The sequence below is a fragment of the Erythranthe guttata genome, chromosome 4 (genome assembly GCF_056151865.1).
Source record: "Erythranthe guttata isolate IM_541 chromosome 4, IM_541, whole genome shotgun sequence".
NCBI classification, from domain to species: domain Eukaryota; kingdom Viridiplantae; phylum Streptophyta; class Magnoliopsida; order Lamiales; family Phrymaceae; genus Erythranthe; species Erythranthe guttata.
Genome location: NC_142536.1, coordinates 9,563,547 through 9,585,181, shown reverse-complemented (window position 1 = coordinate 9,585,181; position 21,635 = coordinate 9,563,547). Strand labels below are relative to the sequence as shown.

The window sequence follows — 21,635 nt, the reverse complement described above, 5'->3', positions numbered from 1 at the left end:
CTAACATTAATGTTTTATTTCGTAAAAAAAATTAAAAATCAGAAAATATTAAAATATTAATATAAATATTTAAAATATTAAATATTAAAATATTAATATTTAAAGAGAAGACGCCACCACCGGTGGCGTCTTCTACCGAGACGCCGTTGGAGCTGGCGTCTCCTGTCGATGCCGCCGTCGGCGATGGCGTCTCCTGCCGGTGCCGCCGTGGTGGGTGGCGTTCAACCCCAATTCCGTTACACCCCCCAAAACAACCTCATTTTAAAAACTACAATCTAAAACAACACCAAAAAAAAAAAAAATTGCCCCATATTACTACTTTGTGCTTTCTTTTATGAATTACTCTAAAAAACGATCGGGGTATGATGCCCCAAAAAAAGTTAATTGTCCCCCGTTCTATTATTTCATAAAGAGGCGTGTTATTTCCATCATCAAAATATCTTATTTCCAATGTTTTGAAAACCGGACCGGTTCAACCGCGAACCGCCGCCATGTCCGGTCCGGTTAGATGTGAAAAACCAAAAATCCCAAAAACCCGGGTCAAATGCCAAAATCCCGGTTCGACCGGTAAGAATCGGTTAACACGGAACCCTGTCCAAAAATCGGTTCATAGCTCAAAAGAAAATTCATGGCCGGATTTAAGTCAATGGTGGTGGTGAGTGATAGAATCTTGTCGAAAAAGGTTGTTGGTGAACGGATCTAAACGGATCTGAGTAGTAATGACCGAATCCAAGTGGTGGCAGCCATAGATTTCCACCGAAGAAAAGAAAACGAAGAAGGAGAAAGTGAAAATGAAGAAAAAAAATGAAAAAATAAGTTGAGCAAATAAAGTATAAGTCTGGGTGGAAATTTGGATACTTAAAAATAAACAGATATAGAAGAGAATAAAAGAAGAGAAGGGGATGGGCCTGTGGCTGTGAAGACGAGAGAAAGAAGAAAGGAGAGGGGGGGGGGGGCGGGGGAGGAGAGGAGAGAGAGAGACCAGTGAGAAGAGGAAAAATTAATAATTTTAAATTATATTTTTGTAAAAAAGGTGTAGTGAGTTGGGTAATAAAGTGATGAAAGTAAAAAGCAAATATAAAAATATAAAATATATTATTTGTGAGGTATTAAATTAATAGAGAATTATATATATATAAAATAAAAAAAAGTAAGAAATCCGGTTGGACCCCGGTTGAACCGGTCCAACCGTGACCCAGTAGCTTGGCCGGGTCGATGTCCGGTCCGGTTTTCAAAACATTGCTTATTTCAGCACCAAATTAAATATATTTCTAATATTACCCCTTTCTTCTTATTTCACCTATATCTTTTACAAATTTATAAACCATCTACCACTAAACTAATTAAAATATTTATCAAAAAAATCCCACATTTTTCACCGGAAATCACACCCTCTCCACATTAAGTGAATAATACTTTGGTCAGAGAAAAATATTTTCGAATGTCACAAATAGCAGATATTCACGTTTTTTGAGAAATAAATTAAGATTGCTTGTATGGAAGTTCTTGAACTTCTTCTGAATTGGCCAGTTTGACTTAATATAATTTTGTTTCCTAAAAAAATTACATAATTTGTTGGTCTTCTGATACGGAAGTTTAAATATCTTTTTAATAAATATTTCTTGTAAAAAGTAAAAAAATAATAAAATAAAATAAAAATAGAAATAGAAATAGAAATAACTTTGAAAACATGAGGATTAAGTGAATACAAAGAAGGGTGTTGGATTATAAATTTGAGGGGTATTTATGATATTTTATAATCTTTGTGATGAATTGAGATAATTTGGAGGTGGAAATAGCACCACTCTTTCTTAAAATACTGGCCCCCCTAATCAAATTCCCAGGTTCTGCCCTGTGCTCGAGCTGGAGTTAAAAGTTTAAATATATTATGTTTCAATTTTTTAAGAAGACGGGGTCGACTTTGCATGAAAATACATTGTTTTAATTATGGGAGAAAAAAACCATAGCTACAACCTTTAGTGCCCAAGGAATTACATAGAGTGCTCACAAATCGAGAATCTAGACATTAACACTTGATTAACAAATAAGATAGTTTGTTTTGTTCTATCTTGTTTACCATTGAAAATGTTGCTACTTCTTATAACTAATTGATAATTAGTTATTGGACAGAGAAACTCCGTGGAAGTTCATTATTTACCAAAAAAAGCCCATAATGAATTAGAAAACTTGAAGCACAATGAGTCAATGACTAAAGGCAATATTAATTACAGTTTTATTGACTTCCAAGATACTAGATATCCGATTACATGACAAAACAATATTGGTATGGCAAATTATTGTAATTCACAATGTTTTGAAAACCGGACCGGACATTGAACCGGACAAGTAACTGGGTCACGGTTGGACCGGTCCAACCTAGGTTCAAACGGGTTTTATATTTTTTTTTTGAAAAAATATTTATATATAATTATAAGTGACTATTTTGTAAATATAAATATATTTATTGTTAAAAATCAATTTGAAACATCTACCTCAAGATTTTAACTAAATTCATTAATAATTCACAACATCCTTAACATAAATTATATAAATTTAAAATTTAAGCATTAAGTTGGCGTAAATTCCCAACCCAAGAACACATAATTAATTTAATTTCATGGTGTCTCTTGGACTACTTCAGTTCATTTGAACAACTAGCTAGCATTAATAAACATTAAGCAATGTAACAATAAATGTTGTGGAGGGCTTCAATATAAATATTTGTAATTACAACAGACAAAAACCCTAATATTTTACTGCAGCCTCCTTAGTACGCAAATTTTCATTCTATGTGTATAATAGTCAATCCGTAACCAAATAGCAAATCACAAAGGAGGCGAAGTATATATATAAGATATCTCGTGGTCAAAATATAGTAATAGATTGCACTGCACAAATTCAATTATCAAAACAGTTCACGATAACACAATAGTCATGATAAAAAAAAAAAAAAACTACAAATTGATATTGGATGCAACAAAGAAGATAATATTGCATGCACTTGATACATAATTTATAAAAGAGATCTTTATGTACGGTAAATGCGCATGTCATGCTCAAACAATAAGATCAACAATCAAACAGATTAGTTTCTAGATACAACGCACATATTATTTTCAAATGGAATTGATGAAAATATTAAAAAATAAAAAGTCATGTGTGGGGTATGATTCGTGCAAACAATTATTCATGGCGTCAATCCTCAAAAAAAATATTTTATGAAGTAGAAGGGGAAACATAAATCAACGTACTTTAGCGTACTAAGCCCGTAGGAATCTAATGGCTCATATTTTCTTTATCACATCAAACAAAAATATATTCGTTTTTATTGAACAATTAGGAGTTAAACTATATCTATATAATAGAAAAATTAGTTATCATGGGAAAGAAATAAAAATAAACCATACCAAAGAACATAGAAAAATTATCTTGATACGTGCAACGCACGTGCACCTTTCTAGTTTTTACAAAAATCTCAAGATCATGCATCTTCCCACATTTCGAGACCAAATCCAATTGCCCACCATTTTTTTTAAACCAATAAATAACCATTTGAACAAGAAAATGTCGTCCACTCTTAATGAAAGAAACAACTGATGAGTCTTGAAGTGACCTAACCCCTGCCCAAGTTCCTACTTTAAAAAGTTTATCCTATGATTTTCCAAATTATGTATTTTTGTAATAAAATACAATTGGTATGTAGAAACTTTGGTATGTAGAAATACCATTAGGTTTTTTAAGAATTGCCCAACGTTTGTTTCTTTTATATATAAGATTAGTATTAGTCAGTTAATTACACAAAAAATAAGTAAATGAGTGTTTCACTCATGGATTGATACCGGTAAAAACTTATTAAACTGCTTATACTTTATTGATATTACATAGGTTCAAATGACATTCGAAAACTTTATTAATAATGTTGACGGAGCACAACAGAAAAAAAACTAACCTGACACGTGCAATGCACGTGTATCTTTGTAATATATACAACATCGACACCTCCATATGAATATGTGCATTCATCAACTTTAAAATCTTCACTAACAATCATAAATTCAATATGAAAGTAGCAAGGATGTTAGAGTTGGTCCTCTATATCACTCTGGTTTTAGCTATAGCAGGTTCAAAGGCCATGACTTCACATTCAAGAAGAAATTTTGACCGTGACATGTCAGTTCAGAAACTGTATCAGCGTTAGTTTGGAAACTATTAAATTGTGAGGACTTCTCGGGAGAAACAAGTCTGCGGTGTGGATAAATGTCTACGATAAAGTTCTTCGCAACCGTGAAGATCTACTGCTGAAAGCAGTCGTTGGGCAACCAGTGACAGTTGAAATTGATGCAAGTAGTAATGCCTTCGATGATTACTCGAAAGTAAGTTATTGAAAAATGTATAAATAGCAATTAATTAATATAAAGTTAGTTTTTCTTTTTCATTATTAATTATTTTTGTTTTGGTTATACGGGGTGTTTGATAGGCCGTGCGGCACAAAATTGAATCATATTGTGACTATAGTTGGGTATGGAAGAACGGTTAATGGTACTAATTATTGGCTAGCAAAGAATAGCTTGGGCCCCGACTAGGACGAAGGCGGATACATTAAGATGCTTCGTAATGCAAAGGACAAATACAATCGCGAAGTTTGTGGCCTTGCTATCCTATCAAAGACGAACGGAAATGAAAAATAATTAAATTAGTGTTTCACTCATGGATTGATACCGATAAAAACTTATTAAACTGCTTGTACTTTATTGATATTACATAGGTTCAAATGACATTAGAAAACTTTATTAATAATGTTGACGGAGAACAACAGAAAAACTAACCTGACACGTGCAATGCACGTGTATCTTTCTAATATATATAACATCGACACCTCCATATGAATATGTGCACTTATCAACTTTAAAATCTTTACTAACAATCATAAATTCAATTTGAAAATAGCAAGGATGTTAGAGTTGGTCCTCTATATCACTCTGGTTTTAGCTATAGCAGGTTCAAAGGCCATGACTTCACCTTCAAGAAGAAATTTGGACCGTGACATGTCAGTTCAAAAATTGTATCAGCGTTAGTTTGGAAACTATTAAATTGTGAGAACTTCTCGAGAGAAAGAACTCTGCGGTGTGGATAAATGTCTACGATAAAGTTCTTCGCAGCCATGAAGATCTATTGCTGATAGCAGTCGTTGGGCAACTAGTGACAGTTGAAATTGATGCAAGTAGTAATGCCTTCGATGATTACTCGAAAGTAAGTTATTGAAAAATGTATAAATAACAATTAATTAATATAAAGTTAGTTTTTCTTTTTCATTATTATTTATTTTTGTTTTGGTTTATACGGGGTGTTTGAGAGGCCGGCGGCACAAAATTGAATCATATTGTGACTATAGTTGGGTATGGAAGAACGGTTAATGGTACTAATTATTGGCTAGCAAAGAATAGCTTGGGCTCCGACTAGGACGAAGGCGGATACATTTAGATGCTTCGTAATGCAAAGGACCAATACAATCGCGAAGTTTGTGGCCTTACTATCCTATCAAAGACGAACGAAAATGAAAAATAAGTAAATGAGTGTTTCACTCATGGATTGATACAGATAAAAACTTATTAAACTACTTATACTTTATTGATATTACATAGGTTCAAATGACATTAGAAAACTTTATTAATAATGTTGACGGAGCACAACAGAAAAACTAATCTGACACGTGCAATGCACGTGTATCTTTCTAATATATATAACATCGACACCTCCATATGAATATGTGCATTCATCAACTTTAAAATATTTACTAACAATCATAAATTCAATATGAAAGTAGCAAGGATGTTAGAGTTGGTCCTCTATATCACTCTGGTTTTAGCTATAGCAGGTTCAAAGGCCATGACTTCACCTTCAAGAAGAAATTTGGACCGTGACATGTCAGTTCAGAAACTGTATCAGCGTTAGTTTGGAAACTATTAAATTGTGAGGACTTCTCGGGAGAAAGAAGTCTGCGGTGTGGATAAATGTCTACGATAAAGTTCTTCGCAACTGTGAAGATCTACTCCTAAAAGCAGTCGTTGGGCAACCAGTGACAGTTGAAATTGATGCAAGTAGTAATGCCTTCGATGATTACTCGAAAGTAAGTTATTGAAAAATGTATAAATAACAATTAATTAATATAAAGTTAGTTTTTCTTTTTCATTATTATTTATTTTTGTTTTGGTTATACGAGGTGTTTGATAGGCCGTGCGGCACAAAATTGAATCATATTGTGACTATAGTTGGGTATGGAAGAACGGTTAATGGTACTAATTATTGGCTAGCAAAGAATAGCTTGGGCCCAGAATAGGACGAAGGCGAATACATTAAGATGTTTCGTAATGCAAAGGACAAATACAATCGCGAAGTTTGTGGCCTTACAATCCTATCAAAGACGAACTCTATAATATCTACAGGCTTATGTATTGAAAGACTACTGCAATTATTATTATTATTATTATTATTATTATTATTATTATTATTATTATTATTATTATTATTATTATTATTATTATTATTATTATTATTATTATTATTATTATTATTATTATTATCATCATCATCGTGATTATTATTATTATTATTATTATTATTATTATTATTATTATTATTATTATTATTATTATTATTATTATTATTATTATTATTATTATTATTATTATTTGTACGACCCTTTCGCGGTCTCTTTCATCTTGGATGTTCTGGCAGGCATCAAAGCAGTCGGCGACGAAGCTGCACCCATTGAGCAAGCCTTGGCAGTTGAGTGATGACTAGCTTGAGATTCCTCGCGATCGTCAACGTCAATTATCTCATTTCCAACTAAAAAAAAAAATCATTAAGACAAGATAAAAACAAAAAAAAAAACAAAAAAAAAACAAAAAAAAACAAAAAAGGAAAGTGTTAAGTGCAACCTTCTCAGCAAAAGTGTCATTTGTTCGAGAATGAATATCCACGCTGTTATCAATATGAAGATCTTGTGGTGTTGAAGATTGCGGGTCCCTCTTCGGCCTTTTCCAATGACGTTCTATGTGGCTATCGTCACTCTCATCCGATGGAGGCAAAACGTTCCTCTTCTTTATATCTCTAGGAGGGTTTTTGGTTTGGAGCACATTTTCGCGAGAAAGATTGCCGAGACTATTTCTTGCCTCATCTTCTTTGTCTTGAAGTGGAATCTTACTTAACTCCAAGTTCATCAGACTCGCAGCTTTATTTTCAAGATAAGTTCCGTAAGCTTTAGTCCACCATCTCTTATAGCCGTCCGTGTGAAACTTTCTCGGATTTTGAGGAACGATGGAAAATATCACTTTAGACATGGACTCGAGCAAAACACATAGACGCCAATAACGGAGTCCGTCTATTAAAGAAGCCTCGCGAACGTCTTCATCAAGTACTCCGGGCACATCTTGGTAATACCCAAATTGACGGCTAAACCGATGAGGACTATAGGGCTCAATAACGAAACGATTACCACGCCGCAAGGAGAGATAGCTCGAGCGAATGGCGATGAAATAATTTCTCTCGGACCCTTTTGTTGTTCCATCATCAACATATAAAGAAGACTCGCTCCTAGGGATCGTGGTACAGGTCCAAGACATAAGATCTCCTTTGTGAATTCGTTTGCGTGCATCGGCGGGAGTGTAGTATCTACCGCTTCCTTCTCCGGAATAAGATATCATCTTTGGGCCATCTACGGCTACGCCTTGCAGAACTTGACAATGGGTCTTGAAATAAAGCGCCAGCCAACTATAGACAAAGTGAATAGGAAACGGAGAGTTCTCTTGATGGGGTTTCAAGGATTTCGAGATCCTATTTATGCCGTTGAAGATGCTGGCTAAGACAGGAACTGCAAGAGAGACTTCTTCGCCACTCGCCATTATGCTAGCCATCTTGAACGTTGAAGGACGTATCATGCCCACATCATCAGTGGGGAGAACGAAGGTGCAAAGCCAACAAGCCAAATGGGCCGCCAAGTATGTCTCGGACCTCAGTTCGACATCAACGCTAATGCTCGAAAACACAGCTTCTTCAATGTTGATCCATTTTGCATGTGTTTCAATATTGTCGGAAGCATTGTGAGTTGACTTGGGGCGAACACCCTTCTTTTCTTTGCGCGGAGGAGGTTGAGTATACTTCTTCTGCTTCTTCGACCAAAACTAAATCCAGCTTTCGATAGAGACATTGGAGGACGGATCTTTAGAGCGCTTCCGAAGTAAGTGGTTGGCATGGAATAGATATCGGCAGGAACGGTGAGAATATCGAACACCCTTTGCATCGGAACCAACGAGTTCTTGAGAGGCAGAGACAACTTCATCGTAAAGGAGCCCAGTTAACGGTAGCCCGGAGAGGGTGTGCAAATCCCATAAAGAGATAGACATTTCTCCAGGAGACGTCAAGAGAGTATTTGCAGTCGGACACCATGCCTCGAAGAACGCCTTCATAACTTCGGAATTGTAGTCGTGAAGAGGGAAGCGTATACAGGATCATAGATCTTCGCGGACTTTAGCTTGTGCTGGCAACGGCTGAGAACGTCTTCAGTCCATTCCCAGTACCTTTTGAAGAATTGAAAGCCGCCGAAAAGCTTAAGAGTATCTCCCCACTTGACTTTTCCCTTCACGATGTTGCCTCCCAAAGTCGGCAGAAGGCTTGGACCGCTTGATTCTTTAGGAAGCGAAGATCTGTCTGGCTTATGATTTGATGCTCGCAAACTATACACGTACCCGTACTTATTATGAGGGTGCTTGTGGGACCAAACGGACATGCGATTTGGAGTCGTGAGACGTGGCCATTGCTTTGCGTAAGAACCAATAAGGGGGGCATAAATCGTCAAGATGGTTCCTTTGTCATTCGGTTGGTAACGATCGTCAAGAATTACCAATTGCTCGTCACCAAAAGAGGAGAAAGATTGCTTGAAACAAACCATCGAAAAATCTATCAAAATAGTTCAAAGAAAGAGCGATTAGTTCGACATGCAAAAAAAAAAAAAAAAAAAAAAGAGCGCGGGGGCAAGGAACCTTGCTAAAATCGAATATTCTACCAATTTTCGTATCGAATCTTTCGAGTTGCGAAACCTGAATGAATGAGGAAAAGAGGGTTTAGTTTCGATTGGTGGAACTAATATGGAATCGAGCGAAATAAACTATAAAAAAAAAAGAAAAAAAAATAAAAAGAAAAAGAAAAAAGTAAGTAAGAGCGGTTCTCATTGTCGAATCATCAAACACTTGGTGGACACGCTCAAGAAAACAGATTATGCAGAAATTTGATAAAACAAGCTTACCCGAAATTCAGCAGAACGACCGTGAAAAAAAAAAAGATAAAGATAAAAGGAAGAACTGAATTTGATATTGCCGAAAATTCTTCTACAGAAGACTTGACGACCAAATATTGATGAATGAAAGATTGCGTAGGGGTCCTTTTATAAGCATGGGTGGGTGAAAACCAATTAATACTAGGATTAGAAGCAACCAATCAAAAAGGAGTTACAAATTGAGTAGGAGAGTGACTCTCGGTGGATTTGAATATAAATCTGCTATATGAAGTTTTGCTGAAGTAAAATTGTTTCTAATTCTTTTCTAGTCAATGATGCCAAACCCCATTAAAATTATATTAATTCCTTAAGTGGGCCCTACAAGAAACTTGTGTACGTTTGGTTTACAATTCTAGTCCGCATCCTATTGGACTTCAACCAATTGTCGGAATTGATCAAATGACAGCTGCGCTCAAAATTATATATATTGTCCGGAATAGATGCCCAAGAACAGACACGTGGGGGTAATTAAATCATGAAAGGCAAAAAATATATTTACGAATCGACTCAATATATTCGTGACTTATTCATTTCAAGACGCATCGTCTGTAAATAAGTCTTGAGGGGGCATTTGTAGACAAAAGAAATTTGATGGCTAAATTCAATTCTATGGGGCATCGAAGATATGTGCCATGTAAGGTGACGTACAAGTCTTATCAATTATATATATATATATATATATATATATATATATATATATATATATATTAAATATCATTTATAAGTTTTCTATTTTAATATTAGGAATTTTATGAAATAAATTCCTAATTTAAATAGATAATTGATTTTTAAATATATATTGATCAATAGGATTATTTCTTTTGTCCCAAGTTATAAGAGATAAAGAACAATTAATTATTGACCAATAAAATTATTTATTCTCTTCCAAGTTACAAGAGATAAGTATCAATTTAAATCGGGTCAATCAAATCTCGCCACATCATCAGTAAGGCCCATAAAGGACTCTTATTCTACCACTATAAATAGGGATCATCCCTACACTATTCAAAAGACAACTGAAGGAGCAGAAATCGTAGGAGCAAAAAATTCTCTCTACAATTCAAGAAGCAAGGAAGAAGAATTCGTAGGAGGTAAGATTCTCTCTCTACATTCAGAGTGTTCTTCGTCAAATTCGAGGTGTTCTTGAGCAAATTCAATGCATTCTTCATCAAATCCAGCGTTCGATCCAAGATAACGGTGCCAAACCTTCGGATTAACGTTAATCAATTCAAGTCAAGATCATTGGAAGATTGAAGGGCCAAATCCATCAAGAATTTCAAGATCTTCAAGTCAAATTTTGTCAAATCCAACGTTCGATGCGAGATTCAAGTCGCAAGGCCCTAGGAAAACGTTATTCAAATCCAAAATCAAATCTTGAGAACATCAAGTCAACGACCCGACTCCGAAAATTCAAGTCAACTATATATTGTTCTAGAGAGAAGAATCAGAGGATTAAAATAGAGATTGTAACCCGCAATTTATTTATTTTAATTCAATAAAATTATCTTTGTTCAATTTTTCTTGTTTGTTTATATCGCAGATAAGAATTTGTTGTTACAGATACATTATTCCGATAGAGATGTAACGGACAATTAGCTTCAGGAACTGGTGAAGACAACATAGAGCTAATAATAATGAAACAAAAGAAAAAGTTACTCTATATTAATTAATTGTTATTTATACGATCAGTAAATTACTTTCAAATAATCATCGAATGCATTACTACTTACATCGATTTCAATCATCACTGGTTGCCTATCCGCTGTTTTCAGCAGTAAATCTTCACGGTTGCGAGGAATTTTACCATAGACATTTATCCACACCGTAGACTTCTTTCTCCCGAGAAGTCCTCACAACTTCATAGTTTCCAAACAAACGCTCATACAGTTTCTTAATTCACATGTCGCGGTCAAATTTTCTTCTCGAGGGTGAAGACATGGCCTTTGAACCTGCTATAGCTAAAACCAAAGTGACATACACAGGGGTGCAAATTGTATTTAACCCTATATTATATATTAGAAAGATGGACATGCATTGCACGTGTCAGATTAATTTTTCTGTTGTGCTGCGTTCAAATTATAAATAAAGTTTTTTAATGTCATTTGAACCTATGTAATATTAATAAAGTATGGGTCTATTAGGGAGACCCCTCAATTTTTATTTTTATTTTAAATAAAACTAGACTCATTTTGTTATTCGCATTTGAGAGACCTCCTAACTTATCATAAACTCGGTTTACCCTTACATTATTTTAATTTCCCACCCCTCTTCCACTACCTATATATCATTCTATTTTCTATTTTTTTCTTTTTTTTAATAAAATTAATTTTTAATAAATTAATTTTTTAATAAATTAATTTTTAATAAATTAATTTTTTTAATAAATCTGTCTACCTTTTTTTCTGGCAGATTTACCATATCGTAAACAACTACAAATTACAATAATCAACTACAAATTTCAATAATCAACTACAAAATTATAATACGACTACAATTTATAACAAAAGAAATTATAAAAACACCTCAGTCCAAGTACAAATTTTAGCTACCAACTACAAGCTATAATTTACAGTAATGCACTACAATTTACCGAAAACAACTACAAATTCATCAAAACCAACTACAAAATCATTGAAACCAACTACAGTATTATCGAAATCTACTATAAAAATAGCAAAATTAACTACAAAATCACCGAAACCAACTACTAATTATCAAAATAAACTACACTAGAATAAATTATCTTGTACCGCGCGACTAAATCGTAAGAGAAGGGCTGCAACCAATACCAAATTCTAGCATCGACGTGTCAAAACGATCGACGTCACCAAAACCTAGATAGCGACCAGTACAAAATCCTAGAGCCACCAATCGCGTTGTACCACTGAATCCGCGTATATCTAGATCACACCATCTCATCGTTGCCAGAATACAGGAATGTATTACCGAGAAACGTCGTGGCTTTGAAGTGGAAGAAGATTGCCCATGGAAAAGCACCTTTGTGGAAGAAGTGTAGGTGGTTTCTGCAGCCGGAGATTTCATCACAGTCTCACAAGCCCTAGCCGCCGACCTAACAAAAAACTTGATACAAAACTACATATGAATAACCGCAAGTGTACAGTATCGCGTTTTGTAGAATAGTGAATTCCAGATATCGGTCCACAGGGAATTAAGTTCCTAAATTTACCAAGTACCGTAATTATACTATCCTAAACATTATCTAGACGGGCGAAAGAATGGGGGATGAAAAGAAGCTAAAAAGAACGAAAAATAAAAACAACGGTCCGCTAGGACAAACGAGGAATTCCGACGTGTGATGTCTTCTAAGGTAAAATCCACCAGTGTACTATCGATAAAGATTTACAAATCCCAATCTAATGTCAATTCGTTATTCGCTAACCCAGACACTAAAATACCCTAACCCCCGTCTCCAGTGTAGTTATAGTCTACCCACAGGTCCGACGTCTCTATTCAACCTGATATTAAGAGAGCATTTAGGTCAAGTGTTTAAGGGCTACCCTAGGTGCATCACGTCTTCGTTTCCACAACCCGAGCTACATTTTCCTAAAATCAAACGAGAAATCCTCTCTCGATCGAGTTCATTTCCATTTACAATCAATCCAACTGTTGGCCAAACAATCGAAAGCATTACATGAAAACATAAATAGAATCAAAGAACGACAAAATATCACAGATCTGGAAATCAAAATCAATAAATACAAGGTTTCATTTTCCTAAAAGAAAATGCTAAGTTCATTACAAACATAGCATCAAAATGAAGAACACGAGAAATCATAAACTAAACGTAAAGAAAAAGCTTATGAAAAACCCTCGTCGAAGCTTCCCACGAAGAACTTGCGAAAACCTAAGAGAAAATCGAAGAAGAGATTGAAGAAATCAAAAAATGGAGAGGAAGTAATGAAGAAAGGCCTCCTCCTATTTATAGTGGGCTTGTATAACACACATATCTTGCCTCGAAAACTGGGCACCGCCTTTGCCAAATCGCGATACGGGAATGATGCATTGCGATCTGGTTGTTGATAAAAAACATCATGCATGTGTGACCTCCCCTATCGTGATATAGAAGGTTGGATCGCGATCTGTGTCCTGGTCGAAAAACCTTCTATAAGTGACCCAAGATCGCGATACGGAAAGAATGGGTCGCGATCTGGCCTCTGCGTCAACTTCAAACCCTACTTTGACCCTTTTGCAGCGCGAATTTGACAAATATGCGTTTCACAAAAGTTGAAGCCCTCGTAGTTGGCTTTCTAATTTTAATTGAATTAGCTCAATCGAAGGTAGGTGTTGGCATTCGGGTCGGGTCGGGTAATTCTGGTTTTTTGCAAAAACAATATCACCCGAACTTGACCCGAAATAACTGGGTACCCGGTTATTTTGGGTCGGTTCAGGTTTTGTTGTTTTGCTTTTTTTTCTTTTTTAGTAATCACAAAAATATAAAAAGAGACAATAATCAATTTTACATAATTAATTTACCAATCAAACACCACATTTACATAATTAATTAATTAAACTCAATTTACACACTACCAATTAAACACAAAAACCTACACAGTCTGAAAACAACCACTCAAATGGGGAAGAACTAATTAGGAGATTCATCTGATTAGTTTACTTTAATCTGATTAGCAAGATTATGGGCATTCATCTCATATAGAAAATAGATTGGAGTTTTTCCTTGCCTCAAATGGTGAAGAACCAATTCAGAAAAAAAGAATATAGACCTAAATTGGTGAAAAATAAAGAGTGAAGAACCCACCAATCCAGAGAAGTGAGGACCGCCATTCAACCTTCAACGCACCGGAAAAGAAATTGGAAATTGGAATTGGTGGAAAGGAGAAGACAGTAGAAGAACTGAGGAGTTCTTTTCTTCGTGCCCTATTCTTTCACCTATGTTTTCTTTGTTTTTTTTACTTTTTTTTTTCTTATAAAATTATAAATATTGATTTGTTTACAAATATAAAACTGGGCTTGGACTGGGCTTAGGCGCAACCGTAAGTCGGCTCAATTTGCGGGAATTTTTTTTTCGGGTACCCGGGTAAAATTGCTAATACCCGGACCTGACCCGATTTGTGAGCACCGGGTACCCGAACCCGGAAAAACCCGGTTAATTCAAAAATTATCCGATCCGGTCGGGTAAAACCTGACCGGGTCGGTTCATAACCCGAATAACCGACCCGAATGCCCATCCCTAATCGGAGGTCATATGAGTGAGTTATGCGTCAAATACCGAACACTGCCATAGACCGCTAGAATGCACTTTTGCACATTTTTTGATTGGTTCTCGGCTTTGCTTCCATAATCGTTTTGAATCGAAAAACTACATTCTCTTTACCTAAAATAGAAAAAAAATAAGAAACGCATAATATGTAAAAATAAAGCCGAAAACTCGGACAAACAAAAACCAAAACTCGAAGATTCGATAAGTAAAAGTCGTGCAAAACGAACACTTATCACGCAACAGATGATTAGTTTTGTGATTTCCGCCGCCGATCTGAGATACACGATGGGCACAGAGAGAGAGAGAGAGAGAGAGAGAGAGAGTGTTGTAAAGAGCGTGAGAAAGGAAATTTGTGGAGTGCAAGAAGATGTAGATTGTATAGAATATGAGAATGTATTGAATAAGTTACCAATAATGTACTTATATTTAATTAAAATATAAAACCAGGAGGGTCTTGCTAAGATGCATAAAAAGAATGGGCTTGGAGAAAGGCAAATGTCTTTTGAGGGGTCTCCCTAATTAACCCATAAAGTATAAGCAATTTAATAAGTTTTTATCAGTATGAATCCGTGAGTGAAACACTCATTTTTACTTAATTTTCATTTCCACGACCCTACACCGAGTGATGATCTTTGCTTCTAACACTAATCTTTTATTGAATTAAGTGACTAATACTAACTAATAATAAATAAAATATTTTTTGAATTAAGCACACGTAGGAAATTTTCTATAATTTGATTGGATTAAGAAAATATTATTTAGAGTTAAGGGAAATCATTCATACATGCAAAGTCATATAGTTATCTTGGAATAGCCAATATAACATCAATGGTATCGAGTTCTTCATTCAAGATTTATCTGATCATATATTTCATCTAGAGGATAAATGAACAAAATAAATTGACCGAGCAAATGATGTTTCACGTTTCCATGGACAACTCTTTGTCCCTTCCCCTTCCTTGTGATGGGCTACATACCCTTTGTTATCTCAATTCTTTTTTCTTTTCACTCTCTTTCACATTTTCATGGGCAACTCAAAAGGTGCTTTAGTGATTATGTACAATGTAGAAGAACAATTTTTATTATGTATTTGTATAAGAATTTCTAAAATTCATAAAAATAAAAATGTTAGAATTTTATTTTTACGAATTACAGTAAACATATAAAGCTATATATCGTTCTAATTATTAAAAAACAAAACAATTATATGGTACCACTCGTTTAACTTTTTTAATATATTCAAAGTATAGACAACTTATATATTTTATTTTCTATTAAGGAGTTACATAGAAATTCGACACTTTATGTTATGATTTTTTAATGTACAATTAGTTTGACATGGTAAACCGTAAATGTAGTTACACAAACAATAAGGCTTTTTTTTGGGCAAATGGCAAAGTGGGATATGACAAGGGACTTAAATGCACATTGGTAAAAACAAAAACAAAAAAAAACAGTATTTCAAATAAACACATCCTCATATCTTTAGTCTAAAATACCCTCCATAATATAATTTTTATCAATTCCATCCATTATAATCTAACTTTTTCAATATTACACATTGACACCGGATTTAAACAAATATATCACATTAACCCCCATTTTAATAATTTTTTGAAAAATATTTTTTTTCAGAATTTTTTTTTTAGCCAGATTCCGGCATTGACTTTTTTTTTCTGAATTTTTTTTCCGGCCAGTCAACCGCCGTTGACTTTATTTTTTCTTAGAAAAAATATTTTAATTAATATACTGTATTTGCTGCTAAATTACTGTTTCAGACAGTAATATTGTTGTTTGGAACAGTAATATTATGAATATTATTTTCCCGAATAGTAATATTACTAATATTACTGTTCCAAACAATAATATTATTGCATGAGACAATAATATTACGGTCGGAGACAGTAATATTGCAGGCCAAGACGATAAAATTAATTAATACAGTAAGATTACAGTATCAGACAATTAAATTACTATTGGAGACAGTAATTTAGCAGCCAAGACAATAATATTAATTAAAATATTTTTTTAAGAAAAGGAAAAAAATCAATTAACAGTTAAATTACTGTTGGAGACAGTAATTTAGCAGCCAAAACAGTAATATTAATTAAAATATTTTTTTAAGGAAAAAAAAAATCAATTAAGAGTTAAATTACTGTCTCTCCGGCAGTTAAATAACTGCTGGAGACAGTAATTTAGCAGCCAAGACAGTAATAATAATTAACATATTTTTTTAAGAAAAAAAAAAAGTCAACGCCGAAGACCCGGCAGTCAACGGCGGTTAACCTACCGGAAAAAAAATTCAAAAAAAAAAGGGGCTGACGAATGGTCTCCGGTGGTGGCGGGTCAAAATTGGTTAATTGGTGAAATTGGGCTAAATTGTTGTGTAAATCATGAAATTGGAGTTGAATTGGGTTTCAAGGAATTGAGGGTAATTTTTGTATATATAAAAAGGGTTTTCCTTATTTGCAAATAAATTTGAATGAACTGAAAATATTTGAAAGATAAAAAAATTGAATGTCTTTTTTTTTAATTAAGTGCCCTTGTTAGGATAAATTACGGTCAACATCCTGACAGTCTGAACCCCTTTGTAATAAACTCTCAAACAAAATTCAATTAAACTGTAGTGTGCCTAATTGAACTTCAAGGGAACTTATACTGAATCAGGCAGGTACACCAACAGGTACAGAGGGAGAACAAAAAAGAAAACAGAAAACAATACAATGCCTTTTCAACTTTTCAGCTGAAGCTTATTGGTTCCCCTAATGAAAACTGAAACCTTAAAAAAAAACAAGTAGCTAGTACAAGGATGTTTTTTGGTGCTTATTAGTTAATGCTTGTTTCTCTGTTGAAGCTTCTGGAACCAGTAAGCAGAAAACTTAGGATACCTCTTGAGGGTCTTGAAATCGACGTACACAATCCCGAACCTCGAAGTATATCCCAATCTCCATTCGAAGTTATCGACAAATGTCCATTGGAAGTAACCTTCGACATTTGCTCCTTCGTCTATCGCCTTCTTTAGTTCGACTAAATAGCTTTTGTAGTAATTTATCCTTATTGTGTCGTTCAAAACCGCCGGGAGTGTTAGTTCGCCTGGCTGATCCATACCTGCAAAATATTTACGTGCAACGCAAACTTTTATTTTTCTTTTTTAATTTATTTATTAGTATTTGAGGTCGACTCGATTATTAACGTATATTTACCATTTTCAGCCAAAATCATGGTGGGATTCCCGTAGTGCTCTTTGATGTAGTTGACGGCTTTGTATAGACCCCATGGCACAATGTAGAGCCAATATGAGTGTGCCTGCAAATTTATAGACAAGTAATTTCATATTAAAAAAAGCCACGTTTATTTAGTGTTTTCTGATTTAGTTATGTAGTTTCGGATGAACTCACTCGTGGTCCGATTGGCACTCCATGACGATCGTCTGAAAATATTATTTTAGGACAGATCATTGAGATATGTAGTAATTAGAAACATAAGTGTGAATAGGAATTTGTATGAAGAAGAAATTATTATCTTACAAGCAAATCCAGAGTTCCAATCTTGCTGGTAGCCCAAGTTCTTGGGATTTTCTTGTTTAGCATCATAGATGTAGTATGCAGTGTACTGGTTTATGCCCACAAAATCGAACGATCCTTTGACCATCTTGACCTCGTCTTTTGTGAACTTTGGTAGCCTTTTCCCAACTATATTCTGCATTGTTTTTGGGTACTCTCCGTACACCAGAGGATGCATAAACCTTCACAAAAAAAAAAAACAAAGAAGTCAATACTGATTGTCAACAATTATTATTGTTTTTTTATTGTTATCTTTTTGTTTCTTAATAAAAAAGATATATTATTATATGTCAACAATTAAATCCAACCCGAAAATTTTCGAACCGTCTCCACGGTTGTAGGGAAATGACTTAATATAAATTTATCGTACGAAAAGTTGAATCATTTGTAGTGCAAGTGGTTAATTAGTTTAACATTGAAGAAAAAAAGTTTGGAGTTATTACCATCCAATGTGAAAGTCTCTTGCCCTTTGAGCAGCATAGTTGTCTGCTTTGGATTTTGTAAGAGGCTCGTACCAAACAAAATCCAACAGGATCCCGATTCTTCCCTTCTGCTTCTTCTGTCAAATTTCAAGCACAAACAAAAGAATATATAAGTCAAAATACGTACTAATTATTAACCAAGAAATTAATGTTTAATTTGTTTATATCTTTTTCGGACCTGATATTTCTGGCGATATCGCTGAGCAGCAGCAGCATGGGATAGAATGAGATTGTGAGCAACAGTGTAAGGCTCAGTGGAAGAATCTCCCTCCGTGCAATTTCCGAATGCTTTAGAGCATCTCCCGGGGGCAAAGAATCCGTTATCGTAGCCAAGTGCAGCCACCACTCTCGGCTCGTTGAACGTCTGCCAATTCTTTACTCTGTCCCCAAATGTCTTGAAACAGAACTCTGCATAATCCGCAAAATCTTTCCTGCACCAAATAAATAAATATTCATTCGTACGTATTAGATAATAATAATATATACGGTCGAATATATATATATTTATATGCATGCTATAGAAAAAAAAAAAAAAGATAGAGCTAGTGTGGTACTTACACTACTTCACGGCCTAGCCAACCTTTATATCGATCTTGAAGCGCTTGAGGAAGATCGTAGTGATTGAGATTGGGATATGGGGTGATGCCTGAAAAAAAAAACATTGGACGGAAATTATATTATGATTATTTCGTATCGACATCAAATTTATATAGGGGTTTTTTTTATTTAATTTGGGTTGGATGTACCTTTTTTGAGCATGTAATTGATCAACCTATTGTAGTAAGCAACTCCCTTCTTGTTCACTTTTCCGGTTCCATCTGAATTTGTTTAGAGAATTGAGTCATTTTTACATGCACATGATTTAGTAGGAAAATCAATAAAATTAATTATTTAGGTAATTATAACTTGGTATTATTAACATTACATGGGAATATTCTGGACCATGAAATTGAAAACCTGTAGGCATCAAAGTTTAGCTTTGCCATAAGATCAAGGTCATCCTGTGTATACAAAAATTTGAAAGTGTAAGATAAGAATCAATTTTAAGTGTTGATACACAAGGCCACCAGGAAACTAAACAATTTTAATCTTATTATTTAGTTAATCTTGGCTGATCTCCCCAACCAAACGGGGCCTTACAGTCTCGTTGTTGTCTATATTTGTTGACCTTGTCATTTTATTTTATCTTTTATAAATTTGAGTAGAGTAAAATAAAGAAAATACTTGATAATTTTTTTTTTCTATGTTGGTCCCAATTGCCAATTATTAAGAGGACTAGAGAAAAGTGAAGGATTGGTCCAGTTGCATAATTTTCTTTCTTTTGGACCATAAATTGTTGTTTGTCTATTCTTATAACCTAAAACGTGATTAAAGATTGTTGAAATGTCAGTGTCGCACTTGGTCCTATTATATTATATTATATATATATATATATATATATATATATATATACAGGGGCGGACCTAGGGAGTATTGGGTGGGGGGGCTAGAATTTTTTTTTTGGACTAAAATGCTACTAAATTTAAACTTTGGGGGGGCTAAATGGTATAAATTAATAGATAAATAACATAAAATATTAAAAATTTCATAAAAAAAAGGTAAAAAAAAAATTTCTGCAGGGGCGGAGGCCCCCCCAAGGCATACCTTGTGTCCGCCCCTGTATATATATATATATATATATATATATATATATATATATATATATATATATATATATATATATATATATATATATATAATGAATTTCTTATAATAAAAAATATGTAGAAGAAACATGATGCATATTTGATTTTATTTTTGAAAAAAGAAAAGAAAATAGATTAAAGAAAAGTATAAATAGTGGAGAAAGGGCATATTTTGTATCAAAATTCGAAACTGAAATATGACATCACAAAAGGTTCAACTTATCTCTGCAAATTAAAGGACAGTTTGATTGGATATTTGTTTGGATATTGAACTAAGAAACAAAAAACAAAACTGACCTTGTATTTGTGATACTGGTCCACTGACACTTCCCCGGAGGCATTGTTTGGCTCAAGTCCTGTGTAATAATTATTTAAATACATGACAATAACAATTATAATACCAAATATTTTATACTATATAATAAAATTTATTAGTGATATTTAAATTACAGTAACAACATCGTCATTTATACAAAGTTGATTTAATTACAAATGTTAAAAGATAATTTCATAATAATTGAGAAAAGGCTATAATAGTGGGAAAACACATTTAATTACTCTTGGTTGTGAAGCGGAAAACCGTTCTCTCCCTTGAGATAATAAACAAAAGTGGAATTTTAGTAGAGAATAAAATAATTACAAAAATGCCATTAGGGTGGCGTAAGATTGGTCAGTGTTTTTTTCTTTTATATATAAAGATTAGTGTTATTGTAATTTGTAAGTGACTTGACAATTTATAATACAACGAGGACAATTACCAGGTGTTTTGATGAAAGTATCCCAAATGCTCGGGCCGCGGCCGTCTTTGCTGGCCATGCCCTCCACCTGGTAGGCGGAGGCTGCCGTGCCGAACACAAAATTCTTGGGAAAGGTGCGTCTGCTCAGCCCACCAAGGTCCAGGCCGACAGCGGTTTCCGGCGAAGCGTCCTCCTCGTGAGTGAAGCATTGGGATAAGGATAAAGTGGTGCAGAGAAGAAAGAAGAGAAATGGGGCTTTGCTCATCTTCATTGGTGGAAAAAAGTGTGTGATTGTTGTAGCTAATGAGAATAGTGTGAAGTATTTGTTAATTGTTACAAGAAAGGTGTGTATCTATTTATAGAGAGATAAAGAGAGAGTAAAGTAGGGTCATGTTATAGATAGTGATTGGCGGTTTCGCTCATGCAACTGTGCTTTGGAGGCTTGTACCTTGGGGTTGACTTAAAGTCAAGGGTTGTATATGTTGTCTCAAATGTACAATGGTTCCCTTTTCTTGATTATTTGGAGCTAATTTATATCCCCAATGAGTGTTTACTTTTCAAAACTTTGTGAAGATGCTTACGAATTATGGTAAGAAAA

The 21,635-nt window shown here is 34.3% G+C and overlaps 1 protein-coding gene across 1 annotated transcript; it reads right to left on the bottom strand.

Moving 5' to 3' along the window:
- Nucleotides 1–17,206: 17,206 nt before the first annotated feature.
- LOC105954907 (beta-glucosidase 44) lies at nt 17,207–21,402 on the bottom strand. The gene is made up of 11 exons (XM_012978591.2): nt 21,059–21,402; nt 20,598–20,656; nt 19,541–19,616; nt 19,362–19,433; nt 19,174–19,261; nt 18,794–19,046; nt 18,577–18,692; nt 18,098–18,315; nt 17,969–18,000; nt 17,774–17,876; nt 17,207–17,678 (listed from the first exon to the last, which is right to left on the bottom strand). The coding sequence occupies exons 1-11, from the start codon at nt 21,306–21,308 to the stop codon at nt 17,401–17,403; spliced, it is 1,545 nt and encodes a 514-aa protein (XP_012834045.2). The 5' UTR covers nt 21,309–21,402; the 3' UTR covers nt 17,207–17,400.
- Between the last annotated feature and the right edge of the window lie 233 nt (nt 21,403–21,635).